Below are 21,533 nucleotides of genomic sequence, written 5' to 3'. Positions count from 1 at the left end.
GGTTACTCTTCATACTTTATTGTAACATGCTCAATAAATACATAACGTATCACAAACACAGTCCTTGAAACAAGTCAATGAAAATGTTTCATTCCTGTTTTATGGTGCTGTCATTGGGACCATAAGCATGCCATCAAACATCACAATATGGTTTTCTACTAAATACTAGAGCAAATTCAGAATACCTGGAAAGACACAAAACTAGAACACACTGTTCCAGCTGGGTTAACAAAAGTTAGGAACTAAATGTGTTTGTGAACCAGGAGATAGAAAAAATCATAAAGTCAAAGAGTTAGCCAGTGAGTCAGAGAAATCACAAAATTCAGAATACCAATGCCAAAAATACTAAACCAAAATTTAATCAAATTAACAAAGTGATAGAACTCATAACACTCAAAAAAGCTTGAACTAGAAGCTCCAACACTTTTAATGCTTAGTGAGATAATAAAGAAGGTATTCCTTCTTTTATTAGAGCAGCGGTTCTCAAACTTTCGTATTTCGCACCCAAAGGTATGATACTCGTGCGATGTCGCGGTATCCTATCATTTTTACTTCCATAAGATTTGCATGTGTTCGGCTAACTTCGATGAAATATTTGCAATTTTTTTTTTTTTAAGTGCTTTAATATCTGTTAAAATTCCTTGTGTGGTTTTTGGTAGTAATTCTAATCCCAAAAAACAAAGAATAAATTATTTATTCTTATTGAATTATTTTGCATGTACAGAAACGGTTAAATATGTTTTAATTTTTAAAAATCTCGTAAACAAGGACACCGATGAAGTAAATCTGTGTGAGACGAATGTATTTTCGTACGAGAAATATAATACCGAAATATAATACCGCTGTTAGTTGTATCATGAAAGTAACCCAATATGCAGTAAATTATTTAACTCAATTTGGCAATATTGGCTATTCTGCCAATGTGATGCAGTTGCACTGCATTATCACCTGATCTACTGTTACCCGAATGTTCTGACAGATACTGATACGTCTCAAACTTTCTGGATTGAAAATACGCGACTATAAAAGCAGCAGCAGCGGCACTGCTTGTCAGTTAGTCATTAGATCTATGCCTTAGAAATGTTTTATTTTAATTTTAGTTATAATGCATTCGTTGTGATTATATGCTTGCAAATTTAAATTTGAAATAAAAATGTCAAAAATTTATTTTGATGTCTTGTTCATTTATTCGATGCCCCCCTTGTACAGCTTTACAGGAGGGAGGCCCCACAGTTTGAGAACCGCTGTATTAGGTAATGAAAACCTTTATTTTTTAACTTTATTGCTTCCCTCACTGCAGATATCTATCTCTATTGCTACATTTGTGATAGATACTAACCACCTTGCCACCATTTCATGTTGCCATCTCCACTATGGTTTTGAATAAGCTCCATTCAAAATCCATATCTGAGGTATTCCTCACAAGATGTTTAAGAAGCTCTTCCAATGAAGACATTTTGTGATTTTCCGGACTAAAGCTCCTACAAGCTATTATCAGTTTGCTCCTACCTTTGAGTTTCCCAAGTCGCTTCAGGAAATGGTTTCTCCGCCTGAGCCAACTCACCCGTCTGGAACATAAAGCCTCAGATCAGGTTATACAACTACTACGGTAATCATTAATCCTTAGCTCAGGGTGCTCTAGTACATTTGTGTTCAATCATGGTATCTGTAGTCAACATCCAAGACTAACTCTGAAATCCATACCTGTCAAATTTAGATCAGTCTGAAAACTTGTCATAATCGCACCCATCCTGATACTGCTGTCATTTCTCTAATTATGTGTTCACATCTTCCAGGAGACTGCAGAGAAGACTGCAGAGTCACTAGGTGGTAAGAAGGCCAAATACTCTAGTAAAGAGTTAATGTGCACAAACTCACAAAGAACATTTCATCCACCAATTTCAATTATAACTTATGGCAGCGCCTAGCTGATGGCCAAAAGTAATCATTAATTGTGTTATGAATAAGTAAACAACAGTAAAATGTTTAGTCCAAACAAATAAGTCAATGCTCAATGTCTGATTGGTTGAGCTTCAGTCAAATGACAAGCCTGATTAACTCTTAACAGGTGCTGTTTTTATCATTGTGTTATTTAACTAATTACTCTAATTACTTCATTTCAGGTTGTTTAAGGTATTGAAACAGTGTGCTTTGCATTACATTAGAGTGTTCTGTCTCAGAGTCACACTTAGTTTTACATTTTAAATAATTTAAACCATTAATATTTTTAATTATGTTGAATATATAACATAATGGATATGGTGCTAGAAAAAATCACCTATAATCATAAATACTCCAAGAATATTTTTAGCTTGGCATGTTTTTTATGCTAGGTGGTGGTTCCTTAGTTCTTGGACAGGATCAAGACCTAAAAGGAGAAGGGTTCAACCCCGTGGAATCTTTTGTGGGCTCCATTAGTCAGATGAATGTCTGGGATTATGCTCTTCTCCCCGAGCAGGTATAGTTTTGTTGCTATGGATTTTACTGTAAACAGAAATATTATGTTATTTCAAACATATTTAGTTTATTCTTTCTCCAAATTGTATAAATTGTTCACCTTTAAAGTCTGCAGAATGACATTTTTAAACGTTTTTTGTTATATCAACTAATTTCTTAGATGTTGCTTAAAAGTTAACCCAATTCAACAATTTGAACATATTTATTTTGTATGACCAAATTCAGTGATTCAAAGTTCTTGCACTTCTTTTCAAATTGAAAATGATTTCCATTTTATTTAAAAGGTATCTGCATTTTTTGTATATATTTTTTTTCAGATTAAGGCATTAGCCAGCAGCTGCCCAAAAGACCTCCACAGAGGAAATTTATTTGCTTGGTCAGATTTCCTCAAAGGGACTCTTGGAAGGGTTAAAGTAGTAACAGACAGTATTTTTTGTGCAGGTGAGATGAAATTCTTTGAACTCCTAAACAAAAAGTAGAAAACAAATCATATTGTATGATCAGCATTAGTGTTGATCAATGAATTTTGCTAAATGTGTTATTTGCAGAGAATTTGCTTTGTTCACGTTCGCCCTTGTTCATTGAATTATTTACTGATAATTTGGCAAGTTTACAAGAACTTTTTTCCCCAGCGCTCCATAATACTTTGCAAGGCCAGTGCAACATTCCCTGGAGCTATAACAGCCAACATTGGATGGGACTGCCGATTATTTGCATTGCAGACTCTGTGGGTCATAGTTAGTGGTAGAACAAATAAGTAAATAATGCTGGTTCTCAACATTTTATTTTTATGAAACATATACAGCATAAATAACATGTTATCTGTGCTTGTCGTCAAATGTGCAGGTGATCTGCAAGTTTCATGTCAGTATAAAATAAGGAGGCATGTGCCCTATGCTTGCATAACAAACATTAAAGGAGCCTGATGTCCCATACCCCCCTGCCCCCCAAGTACAAGAGACTCTATGAAATAATAATAACGAAATATTTATTACTATTTACAATATGCTTCTATCTTTTTGGTAGAAGAAAAAATGCAAAGCATAAGCACAAACAGTTTGGAGAGCCTTCAGTGCGAGCCAGCAGCTTCTATCATGACACGCCACTTTCAATTTTCTGCCTTTAAAAGACCTATGTATTTTTTCTGACATTTGACTACAATTTTGGCATTTCTGCTTTGTTTTGATGAAATATATGTGTGTCTCTGAATGTGTTCTTTCTTCTTTGATCTCACAGAGGCATGGTGGTGCAGTGGTTGGCAATGCTACCGCAGTTTGGTTGTTTTAGTGATAGCCAAGTCTCTGAATATTTTTATGAGTGTTACTGTTGCTGATTTCACATGTGTCATAAGTTCATTTCATTGTTGTTTCATTCTTTGTTGGTTATGAAGGCACCCATATAATTTAAATTGGTTTAGCATATCAAACTAACTACTTCAGTTACATGTTCGTGGTTATTATTGCCTTGATCAACTGTCATCACCTTTGTTTTGCTAGTGTTGAGTTCAAGATGTTTTTGCTTGTCAATTTAAGTTTACTAGTAATGTCATACAGTTTTTCCTCATTAGTCACTACTAGTTGTCCCTTGTGGCTCTGCCTGCATAGTAGTAAAACAGGACAAACTTTAAAAATCAATAAATAAACAGGTATTGCCAACTAAGTGGAAGCAAAGTACACTCCAAAACGTTTCCCTGGCTCTCCACTCCTGACGTCCCTCGGACCGCAGCCTCTTTCTCGGATTAGTGTGAATATATCGATCTAGCAAGTGAACTATGATTCTTCCATCCATACATCCATCCATTTCCCAACCCGTTGAATCCGAAAACAGGGTCACGGGGGTCTGCTGGAGCCAGTCCCAGCCAACACAGGGCACAATGCAGGAACCAATCCCGATCAGGGCGCTACTATTATTCTTAGCACACAAATCAACCAGAATGTTCAAGCAAATTGTAGAGAGAAACCTGATCTAAATCTGTTAAGTAGTTGTCTGGTTCACTAGCTAAGAGGAGGAAAGGTAAGCTCCTAGGCTGGCACGTGAGTGAGGAGGGCCCCGCCCTCCTTCTCTCAGCCTGCTGTGTCTCTCCAGGATTTGCACAAATTAATTTGGTACCGCAAGCAAACTATGATACTTAGCTCAATAAGAGAAGTCGCAAAATCAACTGGAACATTCAAGCAAATTATAGATAAAAACCAAATCTAAATCCATTAAGTTTGTTCTCTCATGAAAAGTGGACAGACATACAGACAGTCAGACAGAATGACATTGGATTTTATATATATAGAAATAATGAGTTTGTCATTGGCAATGATGATGAAACTTCCTACAGGAGGGAGGTAAAAGACCCGACTGGATGGTGCCACAACAAACTCTCCCTAGACATTGACAAAACAGTGAAAGCCATTGTTGACTTCAGGAAGAACCAAAGAAATTTATGCTTCACTCCACATCAACGACTTCCCCATTCCAGTCAGTTATCAGCTTTAGGTTCCAGGGTGTCCAGATCAAAATGGCTCAGCAAAGGCTCTTTTTCCTGAAGAGGATAAAGAGTTTTTTTTAGGGACCAAAATATTGGCAAACTTCTACTGCTACACTATTGAAAGAGTCCTGATTGGATGCATCACAGTGTGGTTTGGCAACCTAACTTGCCATAATTGCTTGCACCTCCAAAGGACTGTCCATACAGTTTCTAAAATCATTTGAGCTGACCTACTGCCTATAGCTTCATATCATCTACTTCACTATCCATCATCTCTAATGCCAGCCATCTAACTCATCTCCTGTTCTCACTTCTGCCTTCTAGTAAATGCTACCAGAGCGTCACCACATGCTCCACCAATTTCAGGGAAAGCTCTTCTCCCAGATCATAAGGTCAATGAGTTCTTGGTAACCTGAACTTACCTTCCCTGCGCTGTACCCACCTGCTGGTTTATGTTTAATTCGTCTCTGTGTTGAAGGAGGACTGCACTGCACTTTTTCTTTTCCAAAATATGGTTTAATACAATGTATATGTCTGTACAGTTCTGTTTTGCACTATGCATATTAAGCCCTTCTTCTGCTACTCTTATTTATATTTATTTATGTATATAGTTCCCTTAGTTTTTGAAAATTAATACTCATTCTGCAGTGCTAGTAAGACATTGGACCAGTGGGCTTAGAGCAGGGGTAGGCAAATTTTTCTGGTAGCTGGGCAAATTGTCAATAATAATTCACACATTGGACCATATAAAATCTAAAGTGTGCCTACACACATAGGCAATCTAGCACAAGTTAATGAAAACATTAACTTTAAAAACACTAGCTCCACAAAATGTTTTCATTGTAAAACATTTTTTAAAAACTGTCAGAATTAATACTCAAACCCAATGCCCAATAACAGAGAAATTTTAGAATAAACCGATTTCTAGTGATGGGTGGATAAAGCCCTTTGAAGCTTCTGAAGCCTCTTCTTTATTTTGCTGGAAAAAGATTAAAAGCATTGAAGGTTTGAAGATTTGAATATGCTGACATCTGGTGGTTGGCAAAAATCATTACATCCATAAGTCTGACAGCAAGCAGGGGAGGCTCACATGAAAGCCCCTGTTGATCGCACAGGGCAGGTACATTGTAAAAGCATAAGAATGCTTTCTGTGGTTGTTTTGCTGTCATGATAATTATTAATTATAATCATTAATTATCATTATTATAATTAAAATGCAGAAATTCGTGTACATATTAGTGTTGGCAACAAATTTCTACAACAAAATAAAGTTTAAATATGATGTTCTAAGGATGTTATTTTTTGCCATTATGAATATTGCATCACCGTGCCAGTGCTCCTCTGCACTGAGCATCAATGGGTACTTTTAGGTAGCTCACTTCTCTTAGAAGGGCAGCTCAATGTTGCTGTAGTTGTTTTAATTCATTTAAGATTTTGCCGTGTTTGCTATTGCTTTTGGCTCCCTTACAGCTAGAAGTAAATCTACTCATTTGAACGACAGAATGCCGACTAATAGTGCTGGCGACTGTTTCTCAGGCTGATGACACTTGTCAGTGCCAGTAAAATCGCGATGTAAACAACAAAAATTCATTGTCACTCAACCGGTGAGATGTTACAATACATCATAAGCCACCACTGATTCACAATTATGTGGCACCTTTTTCACATGGGGGGTTTTTGATGTGAGGTAGTGTGAAAGATTTTTCCATCAGTGTTTGCGGAACAATTGCAGTAAGGGGTTTTGGGAATGTGGTTGTGGAAATGAACACATATAAGGGAGTTGGAGAATGTGTCTACACTAGTCTAGAGTATTGAAGAAACATTAGAAGATCCAGTGCAGAAGAATAGTACAGCATGGTATTTACTATATTACTTTACTTTATATGTACCACACTTTTGTACTCCATATTTACTTCAATATCGTCTCTTTATAAAATAAGACACTTTCACATCCCCATTAATATCATGTGGAGCCCAAAACTTTCAAGCAGTCAGAGTGCTCCCTGCGCTTCGTTGATGTTCGAAGCTATCGACCGCTTCAGTCACGTAGTAATGAAGCTTTGACAGAGGCTTTGATACACTGTTTCGACAAAGTGTGGTTCATTAACGCAACACAAACTTCGAAGACTCGGTGTCGAACATCCCTTCTCTAGTGATTTCACTATGACATTTGTGACGGATGGCTGGAAGGACCTTAATGGAAGGACCGGTAGGGAGAAGATGCCTATTTCGGGGAACAAAGATGGCAGCCCCCCTGGTTTGTATTGGAGCCACTGGATTGGAGCTTGGAAGCTCAACCCTGCTGTTGCCCATGGCCACTGCTGGGGGGCCTGGTCAATAGCAGAACCCTGGAAGGCAGCACTTCCGAGAAGAGGATCCGGGAGCACCTGGAGTTCTTTCGGGTGTCCATGCAACACTTCCACCGCACCAAGAGGTGCTGTTGGATGATCATCAGGGAGCACCTGGTGCACTTCCGTATGCAATATAAAAGAGACCGTCTCACTCCATTCAGGGAGCTGAAGTCAAGAGGTATAGGAGTGAAGAAAGAAGAAGAAGAAGAAAGATAAAGGACTGAGCAGTAATTGTGGCCGATTTGGGCACTGTGTGCTGTATTATTAAAGAAAAGCAAATAAAACATGTGTGCTCAGGACTTGTGAGCCTGCGTGTCTGTTTGTGTTGGGGCTGATTTACCAAACATTGTTATAGAAGTGAACATGAAACTGCTGGTTTCTGTATAGAATGTTAATATCATGCATGAATCTTGCTTGCAAAGTCTTGGAAACAAATACTAATGTACAGTTTGTAGATATTAAGCAAACATTTGCTGGTAAAGATGTTCTTAAGTTGACTGTTACACTGAACGTCACTTGTTTCTGGCCTTAACAGTTCTGGAACATTAACAACAAAAGAAGATGAAACATTCTTGCAAAATCTGTCTTGTGGTGCCTAAAGTCCTGAAAGCAAGATTCAAATTCACCATCAATAATATCAAGTTGATATGCATTTCTGACACACATCTGTCTGAACACTGCTCCTTAAAAATGGAAAGATGATTAGGTTTTACTTGTTGCATCTGACTCAGATTATTGTAAAGTTTGAAGAACTAGAAAAAAGATTAATTAATTATCAGTGCTATACCAAAACTGAAATGAGCTCTTCCAGTGGGGCACAGCTATCATTCTCTTTTTACTTAGCGATGAAACATTTGAAAAACACACAAATGCCACAGCCGGTACATGCATTTTACTCCTCGTGTCACCAAGCATACGGGTTGAAGGACAGTGATAATCCATTGTAGTCGATCCTCAACTAGAAAGCCTTTCTCCTTCTAACTTATTTCTTTCACATTTATAAATTGTGTTCTGTATACTAATTTGTGCACAGTCTTGGAGTTACACTCGAAATTATGACTTCAGAGATGGCAATGACAACCAAATCCATTACTGATAAAGTCAGCCATGCACAAACTCGTATTCTTTAAAAACGCACAACAAGACAAAAGCAGACAATGTATGTGGCAGTGTTACAGACTGTACCTCTGTGTATAGTAAAATCCGGGTTTACTTTATTATTTTTTTGACATTGTATAGTAACTGCTTACTGTGCTTACGCAGCCCACTGTAGCATCATCTTGTTAAAAACACTTCACAAAGGCCGGAGTGTTATTATTTCCATTAGTACCTTATGGGCTGTTCACACTCGTGCCGTGGGATGCATCTGACCTGAGAGTTGTAGCTTACCCAACCTTTTCTTACAGCCTCAGACTCATCTGGAACTGTAATTAAGTAAAGATGGGTGTTGTCTGCATAAATAAGGTGGTTCACCTTATGTTTAGGAAAAATCTGCGAAAAACAGTGGGCAATGAAATGATGCCTTATATCAAAAATCCCTGATGTACAATCAAAACAACTTACAAAGAATATTTTTTCCTGTCATATATAGTACAGTATAAGATTGAAATCAGCTTAAGGAACTAGAAGAAAGATGACATCGACTTAACCAGTCAATATCTGTCCTGCACAATAAATGCTGCCTTTATTCATTCTAACTTTCAACAGATGTCTTCTTCTAAAATAATTTTCAGTCAAAAGAAGCAATACTATACAAAAGTAATACTTCCAGGTAATGTTTTGGTAAGCACTAACAGTACATTTCTGCACTTGAAAGATCGTAGGCAGATTCCAAACTGATCCTTCTGTGTAAATAATGTGAAAACAGCCGAGTTCCATCAAAATGCTGAGGCAACAAAATTATCAGCAGAGGTCACCAGGAGATTGACATATTCAAACTCTGAACAAAGCCAGAACAATATCAGGTGCTGAATCTCGCAACAGCCTAGAAACAAGCAAGCAGCTCCAGGTACATACTCCAAAGAGTAATATTTTTCAAGATAAGAAATTATACTGAGCCAATCATAGAAAATTGGAGAATTTTGATAATGATTAAGTATGTTGAGTTTGCTATGAACATTTTAGAAATGATGTTAAATTATCGAGGTGAGTTTACCACTTATTTCTACTTATTATACTTATGCCCCACCTATCCTTAATGCAGAGAGATCATGCTGGCTGTGAGACAGCAGTGCTATTTGATCTGCCATTGTTCTGTTTGCTATAAAAGTTACATAAGCTAAAAGTAAGTTCTGAAACAGATTATTATCAAAACACAAGATCAAATATTGATATACTTTAAAACTGTTCAAATAGGTGAATGTATAAAATCCTTCTGCTATATTGCTGTGTTTTCAAAGATTTCTAGTCCAGAAGACTTTCTTAGACAATCTTTTTAATTTTATTCTAATTCTAATTGCAAACCAAAACATTAACATTTAAGCTTCTTCTCTTGTATGATATGCTTAATATTATTTTAATGTAGCATGTCATCTGTCATCCATTAAACATTTACCAGAGATCCTTAGCATTCACATAAAATCCACAACTTGAATGAAATGCTCCTACTTTGTAAGGTCCAAGTCATTAGTAATATTTTTACAAATACATTCGTATTAGTAGATCCATTAATTGCATTATGAAGTACAAATATGAAATGAAGCTTTACTTTCATGCCATTGAAGCAACTGAGCCCATAATGTGGTTAATGTATTTTTTCACAGATTGTCCTGATTTACAAACTCTGATCCCTCATTTGCAAACATCAAGTAGAAGTGTGGCACCGGGGTCCCAAGTGAAGCTCTCCTGCAATCCTGGTTATTACTTGCATGGAAATGAAACACAACAGTGTCTTAACCTGGGACAATGGAACCATCCTCTCCCAACTTGTGAACGTAAGGGATGTGAGAAATGATGGTGGGCTTTGGTGTGTAGTTTTACAATTCATGGATCAAAAACAATTACATTTATGTGAAAAATATGCTTTAAGAAAAAGTAAAATTTGGGCTGGGAGTTGAATTGCTATTTCATTAAAAATGTATATACAGTACATAACAAAAATGTTTATGTTTTGTTGTAGTAGTGCCATGAATGTAAATACTTTAAGTGAAAAGTATTTGAATATAAGTGCAGGTTAGTGAAGCACTGGTAATTAAGGAGGATAGGACAGGTCAGTGTAAGAGTTCAGATAATGCACTAAAAATCAATATTAAAAGCACATACAAACACAGAAAACTAATATTTAAATTTATTAAATACTATAATTATTGAAAAGTAGTGAAAAAAACCAAATAATCAGTAAACATATCTGTTAAAAAAAAGTAAAATAGCTACACAGCATTACTGTAATGTATATTAATTTTTTCATTTTCCCAACTGTAATTCTGAATGAAGCACAGCTAAAGCCTGTATCAGGTTAGTATTCCTAACCTGTAATTCTTTGTAACAGAAAAGGAAAAAGAGAGCATTCCTAGAAAAACACACGCAAACATGAGGAACATATGTAAACTACACATGAACTCTTTCTTAAAGCTTTAAGGCAACAGTGACAATGACAATAAACAACTCTGTAATAACAGTTAAAAAATTTGTCTAAATAAATATATCCCAAAAAGTAAATAATGTTCACACCCTGCCCAAGGTTGAAGCAATGCTTTAAATGAAGACATGAAAATAGGAGATGATGGCCTGACAATATATAATCATACTATCAAACTGACCATACTCTCCAATAGGAATGGCTTCTAATAAATTTTGAATAAAATGATTCCTGAAGGGGCAGCACGGTGGCGCAGTGGTTGCACTGCTGCCTCGCAGTTAGGAGACCTAGGTTTGCTTCCTGGGTCCTCCCTGCATGGAGTTTTTCATGTTCTCCCCGTGTCTGCAGGTTAGGTGCATTGGCAATCCTAAGTTGTCCCTAGCGTGTGCTTCGCGTGTGGGTGTGTGTGTGTGTGTCCTGCGGTGGGTTGGCACCCTGCCCGGGATTTGTTCCTGCCTTGCACCCTGTGTTGGCTGGGATTGGCTCCAGCAGATCCTATGTTAAGATATAGCAGGTTGGAGAATGACTGACTGACTGACTGACTGATTCCTGAAGCCAGTGACACATGATGTGACTTCTAATTGTTGGGTATGTTAGACTTGAGGACTGCAGTTGCTGATCTTGTTGCCAGACCATATCAGATTAAATGACTGAAATGTATTGGGTATGCCACATATAAAGACAGTGCTTGCCTTGCAGGATTATCATGCTCCATGCTCGCCCCTTTTTCTGATAGCCAATAGCATGCTGATGGAAGTGGTGCTATAACAGGTACTGAGAGGTCAGCTCCAATCTCTGCCCTCTCTTCTCTTTTCCATTTTGTCATGTAAAGTAAAACATAAGACAAGTTTCTCTTCTGTTTGTGAGGTCCACGAGATCCATGTTCCTTTTTCCTCATTGCTGCATTATATGTATTTGTACTGCTGAACAAGCATTTATTGGTTGTCAACTCTTATGCAAACAGAGCTCGCCATTACAACCAAGAACAAAATCAATCCATCCATCCATCCATCCTCTTCCGCTTATCCAAGATCGGGTCGCGGGGGCAGCAGCTTGAGCAGAGATACCCAGACTTCCTTCTCCCCGGCAACTTTTTCTAGCTGTTCCGGGGGAATCCAGAGGCGTTCCCAGGCCAGCCGAGAGATAGTCCCTCCAGCGTGTCCTGGGTCTTCCCCGGGGCCTCCTCCTGGTTGGATGTGCCCGGAACACCTCACCAGGGACGCGTCCAGAAGACATCCTGATCAGATGCCCGAGCCACCTCATCTGACTCCTCTTGATGCAGAGGAGCAGCGGCTCTACTCTAAGCCCCTCCTGGATGACTGAGCTTCTCACCCTATCTTTAAGGGAAAGCCCAGACACCCTGCGGAGGAAACTCATTTCAGCCTCTTGTATTCGCGATCTTGTTCTTCCGGTCACTACCCACTGCTCATGACCATAGGTGAGGGTAGGAATGTAGATCGACTGGTAAATTGTGAGCTTTGCCTTACGGCTTAGCTCATTTTTCACCTCGACAGACCGATGCAGAGCCCGCATCACAAAACCAAACCTGTTTGATTTAATGGGAGCAAGTCACAGACTAGATGGTCTGAATCACAAGGCACATCACATTATGCGGCTAGCTTCATGGGTGGGTACCACCGACTGTATCCAAACTCACAATGTGACAAGGTCTTAAGATACAACCCAAACAACAAAATGAGAGTAAAGATGAAAAACTAAATTAATAATTTAAAGAGGTGTGTGATTTAAAAATGATGTTAAATTTATATGAAAAATATTGCCTTGTAAATTCTGAACCTTCTTTTTTGGTTTTGGGAGCAATAACGTGTGGTAGATGGTTGCTGTTAATGAAAACATTTAAGAGCACACTGAGTTCAGGTCAAGATAATCTTACACTAATATTTCAGGCTGTTCCAATGCAAAATGTTGCAAACCAATCTGGTAAACTGCAGTTTCACCTTGTCAGTCTTTAAATATTTAGCAGTATGTTCAGATGATTTTTTAAAATTCTGTTTAGCATTTGTTAAAATGCACATTTTACGATTATTCTATTTATATTGCACTTGCAAGAAATCGCCCACCTGTCACTTTCTCTTGCCATTACAATTCTATGGGGTATGGCCATCGTTTCTGGGCAACATGTGAAATGTGCATTGGTATGGGATGTGAAAGTGGCCATCTTTTTAAAAATCCAAAGCTAAACAAAATTCTAGTGAATAGTGTAACACTCAAAATAATTTACAACTTTAGTATTACAACTTAGAAACTTCACGTTTGTTTTGCCTCTTTTTACTCTGAATGTACAACATTTATAGAGCAGCGTCATAGAAAGCAGGAAGGCTTAAATAAGGTGTTTATTGGCTTGGAAAAGGATTATGATAAGAGTGCAACGTCTGAAGGTGCATGAAAGAGAAGGGATTGTCCAGGAAATATACATATGAGGGAGTGAGGACTTGAATTAGAAGCAGACAGGATCCCAGTTAGAGTAGATCTGCACCAGGGATCTTTTTTAAGCCCTTATGTCCTTGATTTGGTTATCAATGTATTGACGCAAGATAAAAGATCATTCCCCATGGCGCATGCTTTTTTCTGATGACATTGTGTTGTGTAGCACCAGAGAGGAGGAAGCTGGAAGAATGGAGAATGGTTTTGGAAGACAGAGGTTTGAAGAAAATTATAAGAAGACAGAATACTTGAGGTTATGATCAGGATTCAGAAGTTATCCTGCAGGGAGACCTATCGAAAAGAGTGGATATGTTTAAATATCTAGGATGAGTGGTAGCCCAAGATGGCTGAATTGGATGTAGAGATAGCCCACACAGTGCAGTGTGGAAGGAACAACTGGAAGAATTTATCAGGAGTATTGTGCAATTGAAGAATTAAGGTGCACGTTAAAGGTAAGGTGACAAGACCAGCAATAATGTGTGGAGCGCAGGAGAAGAAGTTGGATATGGCAGAAATGAGAATGGTGAGAGGGATGTGTAGAGTTATAAAAGAGGACAGAATAAGACATTAGGCCATCAGAGGCACAACATAAGTGGAAGAAATATCTGAGAAAGCACAGGAAAGTAGGTTGAAGTGGCATGGACATGTGATGAGGAGAGACAATGAATATGCAGGCAAAAGAGTGATGGGGAGGAACAGCAGAGGAGACAGATTTATAGGAAAAGAGTTTGACGGGGAAGGTGGTGCAGGACTGAGCTGTATGGAAAAGGTTGAACGAGCACTTGAGCCCCACATAGAAGTGGGAAAGGATGAAGAGGAGCAAGAAGAAGAAGACTCTAGATGAAGAATTTTGCCTAAGTTTTGACCATGTGTTTATCTAGCTTTACACTGTAATCTTTACCACTTATACAGTACAGTATTTGTTAGATCTTTGTCCAAATAGTTAGAGAAAAGGTGAACACTTTCACAAACAGATTTCTTCAAAGCAATGCATTTGCCATTGTCCTAATCTGTTTTGTCTCATTTGTAAACGTGGCAGTATAGAATGTTTAATTCATATCTTTTATGTTGTTGTCTATGTGACATTGCATCACCATTTTGGTAGCTGTGTTTCTATGGGCACCATTGTTTTGTTAGTTGGTTTCATTGGTCTCGCCATATGGTTTGTTGCTAGTCATGTGGATTGTGACCTGTGATGCTATCACACTTAGCCTGTAAAAGATGAAAATGCACTCTGTGGTTTGTGTGATGTTTGCTTTGGAGAAAAAAAAATAATATTAAACAAAAAACTAGCACTAAACAGGGATTTTGACTTCAGGTATCATTCTGGATTTGAAGATCAGTGCTTTTGATTTATACACACTTAGACTCCTGCTTGAGAAAAGACTATCCTTTTGGTTTCTCTCCATAAAAGCTCATCATTTTCCAGTCATCAAAAGCACAATTTAATGGTCCACTAGATATGCAGCATACCCACTGCAGTGAATAAACTAACTAACCAAGTATAAAAGTAAATGCAAACAATAGTTCAAACAGAGTTAACATTGGACTTTTGATTGCATTTCCAGTGTTTAATTTAAGTTGAATTGCACTTGTTAAAAATGTGGCTTATAAACAGCCAGGACAGCAGTGCTATGGTTGGCGCTTCAGCCTGGGAGCTGTTGAAATATATCATTCTGTTTTTAGCTAAGAAGTGCTTTATAAATGGTAAAATATCTGGCAGAGGAGACTGAACTCAGAAAACATAACCGAGCAACAGACCATGAGAATCATTGAAAAGAATGTTGGGCTACCAACTGGTTGAAACCCTTGTTTAACTGAACAAAGAGGAAATATCAAGTGCTTGATGACATGGTAACCCAACACAGTGCTCTGTGTGAGCTTGGAATCAATACAAACAGGAGCCCCGTCTCTGTCTGTGGCAAGGTTCAAAATGACACCTCCTTCTAGTGAGTCATCCTGCTTTGTAACGCCAGGACCAGAAAGGTGGGGTTTGCACAGGAAGTTGTGGGTGGGGCTAAGTGGCCCTCATTGGACAGCCTCTCAGAGCTGGGGGCAAAAGAGAAGAAATTTTAAGTGTTAGTGCCCACCTCTCATCCCAGTATAGTATTGCTTACTTTAGCTGAGCCATTAAGGTGACCCCCAAGCACACGTGTGACAAAACCCTACACTAATACACATTTCTTTTGTGTTTTCTAGGAGTTAACTGTGGTCCACCACCTTCCTTGAAAAATGGCTCTTACAAAGCAGAAGGCTTCCACACAGGCAGCATGGTTACCTACCAGTGTAACAGGGGATTTTACCTTTTGGGAGACTCCAGAGCAGTCTGTGGTGACAATGGAATCTGGAACAGTAATACACCCTCCTGCCTTGGTAATGTTCTTAAATTACCCACTCAAATTATTTCATTTCTTCACAGGATGCAATAGGTAACACTGCTGCCTCACAGCTCTAAGGGTTTGAATTGAGAGTGTAGAGTATGCATGTTGTTCTTTTGCTCTTATATGGTTTTCTATGGAGTCCAGCTTCTTCTTACACCCTAAACATGTCCAAGTTACCTTATGGTAAATGGTAAACTGAGCATATCAATATGTATTTGTGTATTATATAAATCTAAAAATTAATACAGGGAACGTATAAAGTGTTGGGATACCAGCCGGTAACCCTGTTTAATGACAGTTTAGAGAAAAAAAGAGCAAAAGATGCAAAATAATTCACATCTAGCCAGTCAAATTAAAAAGGTGAGGGATCGATCCTTCCACCTTAGATAATGGTCCTTAATTGAACACCTGCTCCTGTTGGCTTCGATGTTTTTGCAGTGCTGAACCAAAAGAGTCGGGGCTTCACGGTGCAAGCAGAAGCAGAGTCATTTGTTGTCCAGCTGATGAACGTCTGAACTAAGGAGATGGTATTAGTGAGAGTGCCCCCCTCTCTGCTCAGGGTGGTATTGTTTACCGTTTTGAAGCATTGAAGATGTTCTCTAAGCAAAATGCTTACACAAAGTATATTTAACACGCAGTCTTGGTTTCTGTTCATTTCTGTTTCCTGCCTTGGGCAAAAGGTTTGATAAATGCAGAGTAGTTTGTGGTATTCTAAAGAAAGTACAGTACATGAGTCTGCAATATATGTTTTTTTAGCTCATTAATTAGATATCTATATCTATAATGGCAAGTAAATACTTGACCTGCAAAATAGCGTTGTTATATCATGACAAATCCAAAAAAATGTACATATACTGCAATTTAAATTGCTTCAATCTCAAAAGTTTTCTAGTCTCCACCACCTTATACAGCATAAACTAAAATAAACCCCTTGTTTGTCTACCATCTCAGAACATCATTCAAGCAGACTGCTACAACAAAAATAATAATCACTTTAGAAACCATGCTACTTATTTGTGGACTTGACATTTTAAGAGGGGACTGGGCGGTCTCATGGTCTGGAATCCCTACAGATTTTATTTTTTCTCCAGCCGTCTGGAGTTTTTTTGTTTTTTCTGTCCACCCTGGCCATTGGACCTTAATCTTATTCTATGTTAATTAATGTTGACTTATTTTATTTTCTTACTGTGTCTTTTATTTTTCTATTCTTCATTATGTAAAGCACTTTGAGCTACTTTTTGTATGAAAATTTGCTATATAAATAAATGTTGTTGTTGTTGTTGTAATTGCGAGTTCTGTTGACTTATTGGAGTAAATCACATGTTTTACTTGTGTTGGAGCCTGTGAGGAGTTTTCCTATTTTTCCAGTGTCTTTGTGAGCTTTTCTCCAGGTACCTTTTTTTCTTATACAACTCAAAGTCCGTTGATTAATGACACTAAATTAACCCAATCCTGTGGGGTGTGTGCCTAAGTGTGCTCAGCGATAAGTCAGTGTCCCATCCATGGCTGCTTCCTGCCTGAGACAGGCTTAGCCTGTTTTGAAATTCTCTAATGGGAAGAAACTGGTTAAAATACTAATGGATAGTCATAAAATAATTTTAACAATTTATTTATTTTCCTTTATGTGCAAATGAATGAATGTGTTCAGTTGAGGCTCATATTATCCTGAACTATTGCACCTATGGATTTCTGCACTATTAAGCATTACTAAAATATGTATAATGATTCGTTCCTCTAGATGTAGATGAATGTGCGGTGGGATCAGATTGTGACAAGAACTCCGAGTGTCACAACACTTATGGGTCTTATACTTGTACCTGCAGGCATCCCTACACTGGAGATGGTAAAAACTGTACAGGTAAGAAACAATTTGTAATTACCCTAGGTTAGGTGAAAATAGGAAAGTCATATATTCTTATCATTTGGGGCAATTATATTATTACATATTATGTGCCTGTTTATTTTTATATATTACTTTTATTAAACCAATTTGAATGCATAAATTACATTTTTCTGTTTTCAGTACTGTACATGGGGATAAAAATACGGTAAATTTTATACAAACGAGAACAAGTGGACACCTACACCCACCTATGGGCTACCTTGAAAAACACAATTAAAAAAACTTGATTGCTATGTATTGATTGTAATAAAATTAATAAATAAAAATTAAAAAAAAAAACAAAAAAAAAACACAATTAACAACAAAACACTGTATTAATGGTACATTCACTAATTATTATTATAGGAATTATGTATAAAATAACAGTGAAACGGGTGGCACTGGCAGTGCTGCTTCCTCATGGGGTCCATATGCTGCATATAGTCACTGGGTGGTGGATTTGGCACGTGTTTTGTCAGGTCAATGTGAGATTTCCTCCCTCATCACCATGTGAAGTTATTTGCCAATTTAAATTAGGCCCTCTAAGTCTGTGGAATTTAGCAAGACACTGGGCTTTGACATGCCACAAGACATTTTGTTAAAGTATTTTGACATGTTAGTGCTGATGATATAAAAAAAAAAAAACACCACGTCCATCTGGCACTAGATTTCTAATGCAAAGGGACATGGTCAGTGAGCAGTGGAAAGTTTTGCCTTAGTAGGTAGTATTAATAGATGAGTGATGAGCCTATTCACCATAACAGTTTTGTATTCCATAATGGTTTACTGATGGTTTTCAGCTGAAGTATTCTGTGACAACACTACTCCAAGTCATGTCTCAGGCATCCACCAGTAAAAATGAAATCAGATGTTACCAACAATGCAGCCATATCGGGGCTTCATTTATGTTTTTAAAGGTAAGGGTATTCTCAAACATCCAAGAACATGGTTAGGTGCCCTCTTCTTTATACAATCTATCACAGGGCAAGTTCTCTAACTTATCTTTTGAACCTTTAATAATAACTTACAAGACCAAGTACAATCTGTAACTGTCTTATATTAGTAAGCTTGGGCCAGTCTATGACACTTTCTACTTTAAACACGGAATTGTCCATTCCTATGACATACACATGGTATTTTGTTTCCATTATGTCACCTTTTAAGATAAATGTGCCAGCCAGAATGCTTTAACTTATAGTATTTAAAATATCCACTAGGTGGTATATTTGTTCTTTAGCTTTGTCCAGAACGACAATAATACCATTTGGATATGTGGAATAGTAGGCTTGCTATACACAGATGTTAAAAAATTTCCTATGACAAAATACTACAGAGAGGGTACTATATTTAGTTTAGATTACATATCATTACATGTATTTGCCAAAAATCTTTGGTTTCATCAATCTTGATTATAAAACTGGCATCACCTATTTTCTCAAAAGTTAATTAATCCTTGCTGTAGAGCAGGCATGTAACTGAGAAACATAGTAATCTTGTAAAATCGTTCAACTCGGTGTATGCACTGACAAAATGTGGTTGGACCAGGGATTATGGCTTTCTTCAATAACCCTTAGTTGTTCACCTTTTATTTAAATGTCAGTGTGTTTTGCCATATAGACTTGATATGTACATTTCTTGAACATACTCAGTATAAATAATTTGAGAAATAAGGTTATACATTGTTTTCTTTGTTTTCTTTTAAGTGGGCCCTGCCAGATGTTCAGAAGCAGTATTTCTCTGACCAACCATTGAATCTTGTTAACTGGAATGTCATAATCTAAAGAGAAAAAAATATTTTCATACCTCAAAAACTTAAAGGCTAAGATAGTATTTTTACAGGAGACTCAAAAAGTAAGGAGCAGTTTCAACTGCAAAGAGACTTGATTGGCCAGATTTTTCATTCTTGCTCTAAAAAGAAAACCAGAGGTGTAAATTTGTATACAAAAGGTAATCCCATTTGTAACATTAGAAATAGTATCCAACCCTGAAGGGTAATGTATTCAATTCTAAATTAATTTTGACAAATATATATACACCTAATGTTAATGATAGTGATTTTATCAAAAACATATTTGAATCTGTCCCCAGTATGAGCACTCATAAAATTATAATGGTTTAGAGTTTTTAATTACATTTTATATCCAGACCTGGATAGATCTTCAGGTACAGTGACAATAACCTCTAAAACCATGAAGACACACAGTTAGTAATGGGTCATAATTTATTGGGTCCATGGAGTTTCTCATATCCAAATTCAAGAAAATATTCCTACTTCTCACCAGTACTTCATAGTTACTTGAGAATTTACTATTTCTCATCGATAATAATTTACTGCTCACAATAAAATCTTGTAAGCACAATGCTATTGTTATCTTTGATCACACTCCTCTTATCTTGGAGCTCCAATCATTATGCCCTACACACTCATGTCAAAACTGGAGTATCATGTTATATGCTCACCCACAAAATCTAACTCACCAGAAATCGGATTATCTTTGGGTGCAAGAAAATCCTTTGATAGAATTGAATTAGGACAGTCTATTCACTACATTGCACCAACTCAAGTTTGGAACAAATACAGTATTTCCGCATAAATAAAATCGCAGTCTTGAAGCCTCAGTTTCTTTTATCAACACAAACTCTGACTTCTTCAAACTATAATGTGGTACTCAGTAAGAGAGCCTCTATCACTGTTTCTTTTCCCAATAGCCATTGAGCCACTGGTTATTCATTTTTCAAATATGTCTCAGATAAAAGGGATTGCCAGAAAACGACTCAAGAAGAAAATATCACTATAAACAGATAATTTGGTACTTTATATATCAGACACATAAATATCTTCTTACCATTAGGCCATAACACATTAGCAGAATTTCAAAAGACATCTGGACTCAAAGTTAATTTGAATAAAAGTGTGCTTTTTCCAGTGAACTCTCTAGCACACCATACTACACTGGATTTCTATCCATTCATTCTGTCAAAACACTTTAAATATCTAAGGATGAACAACACAAGTAAATATAAAGATTTTTTTCAACACTATTTTTGTAATAATCAAACAAGACATTAACAGATGGTCTACGCTCACCTTAGCAAGGAGAATCAATACTGTTAAGATGAACATCCTCCCTAAGGTTCTATATGTATTTCAGAGCATCCCCATATATATAGGGTGATCCAGATCTAATTATGCAATGTTCATTACGCGATAACTTATTAAGTTTATTACAGAAAATCACCTGAAAAATCCCGGACCATCGAGTGTGCAAACTGACAACATGAAGAATTGTCCTTGCGCCCCGCATAAATCAAAGTCATCCAGATGATCTGGATCTGCATAATTTGGTCTGGACCACCCTGTACATTAGCAAAGCATTCTTTTAGAAACTACACTCAATTATAATCTAATTTAACTGGAATTCAAGGCATCCATGCATTCAAAAGGTGACTCTACAAAGATCTAAAGCAGAATGTGCCATATTTTTGCTTAGCTGTCCTCATTGATAGATAGATAGATAGATAGATAGATACTTTATTAATCCCAAGGGGAAATTCACATAATCCAGCAGCAGTATACTGATACAAAGAAACATTATTAAATTAAATAGTAATAAAAATGAAAAGAATTAAAATAAAATTAATGTTCGCATTTACTCCCCCGGGTGGAATTGAAGAGTCGCATAGTGTGGGGGAGGAACGATCTCTTTAGTCTGTCAGTGGAACAGGACAGTGACAAAAGTCTGTCACTGAAGCTACTCCTCTGCCTGGAGATGATCCTGTTAAGTGGATGCAGTGGATTCTTCATGATTGACAGGAGTTTGCTTAGTGCCCGTCGCTCTGCCACAGATGTTAAACTGTCCAACTTTAATCCTACAATGGAGCCTGCCTTCTTAACAAGTTTGTCCAGGCGTAAGGCGTCTTTCATCTTTATGCTGCCACCCCAGCACACCACCGCGTAGAAGAG

At 37.4% G+C, this 21,533-nt stretch overlaps 1 protein-coding gene across 3 annotated transcripts in view; it reads left to right on the top strand.

Annotated features, from left to right (window-relative positions):
* svep1 (sushi, von Willebrand factor type A, EGF and pentraxin domain containing 1) overlaps positions 1 to 21,533 on the top strand; it is a 348,473-nt gene that overhangs the window by 224,715 nt on the left and 102,225 nt on the right. For all 3 annotated transcript variants that reach the window (XM_039759390.1, XM_039759389.1, XM_039759388.1), the window contains exons 28-32: positions 2,334 to 2,458; positions 2,775 to 2,898; positions 10,047 to 10,217; positions 15,506 to 15,679; positions 17,426 to 17,545. In XM_039759390.1, the coding sequence (XP_039615324.1) occupies positions 2,334 to 2,458; positions 2,775 to 2,898; positions 10,047 to 10,217; positions 15,506 to 15,679; positions 17,426 to 17,545 (714 nt within the window). The remainder of the gene's footprint in view (positions 1 to 2,333; positions 2,459 to 2,774; positions 2,899 to 10,046; positions 10,218 to 15,505; positions 15,680 to 17,425; positions 17,546 to 21,533) is intronic.

Source organism: Polypterus senegalus, chromosome 7, assembly GCF_016835505.1.
Source record: "Polypterus senegalus isolate Bchr_013 chromosome 7, ASM1683550v1, whole genome shotgun sequence".
In the NCBI taxonomy this organism is placed as follows: Eukaryota; Metazoa; Chordata; class Cladistia; order Polypteriformes; family Polypteridae; genus Polypterus; species Polypterus senegalus.
Note: the sequence above shows the minus strand (reverse complement) of the source record. Positions and strands in the feature narration are given on the sequence as shown.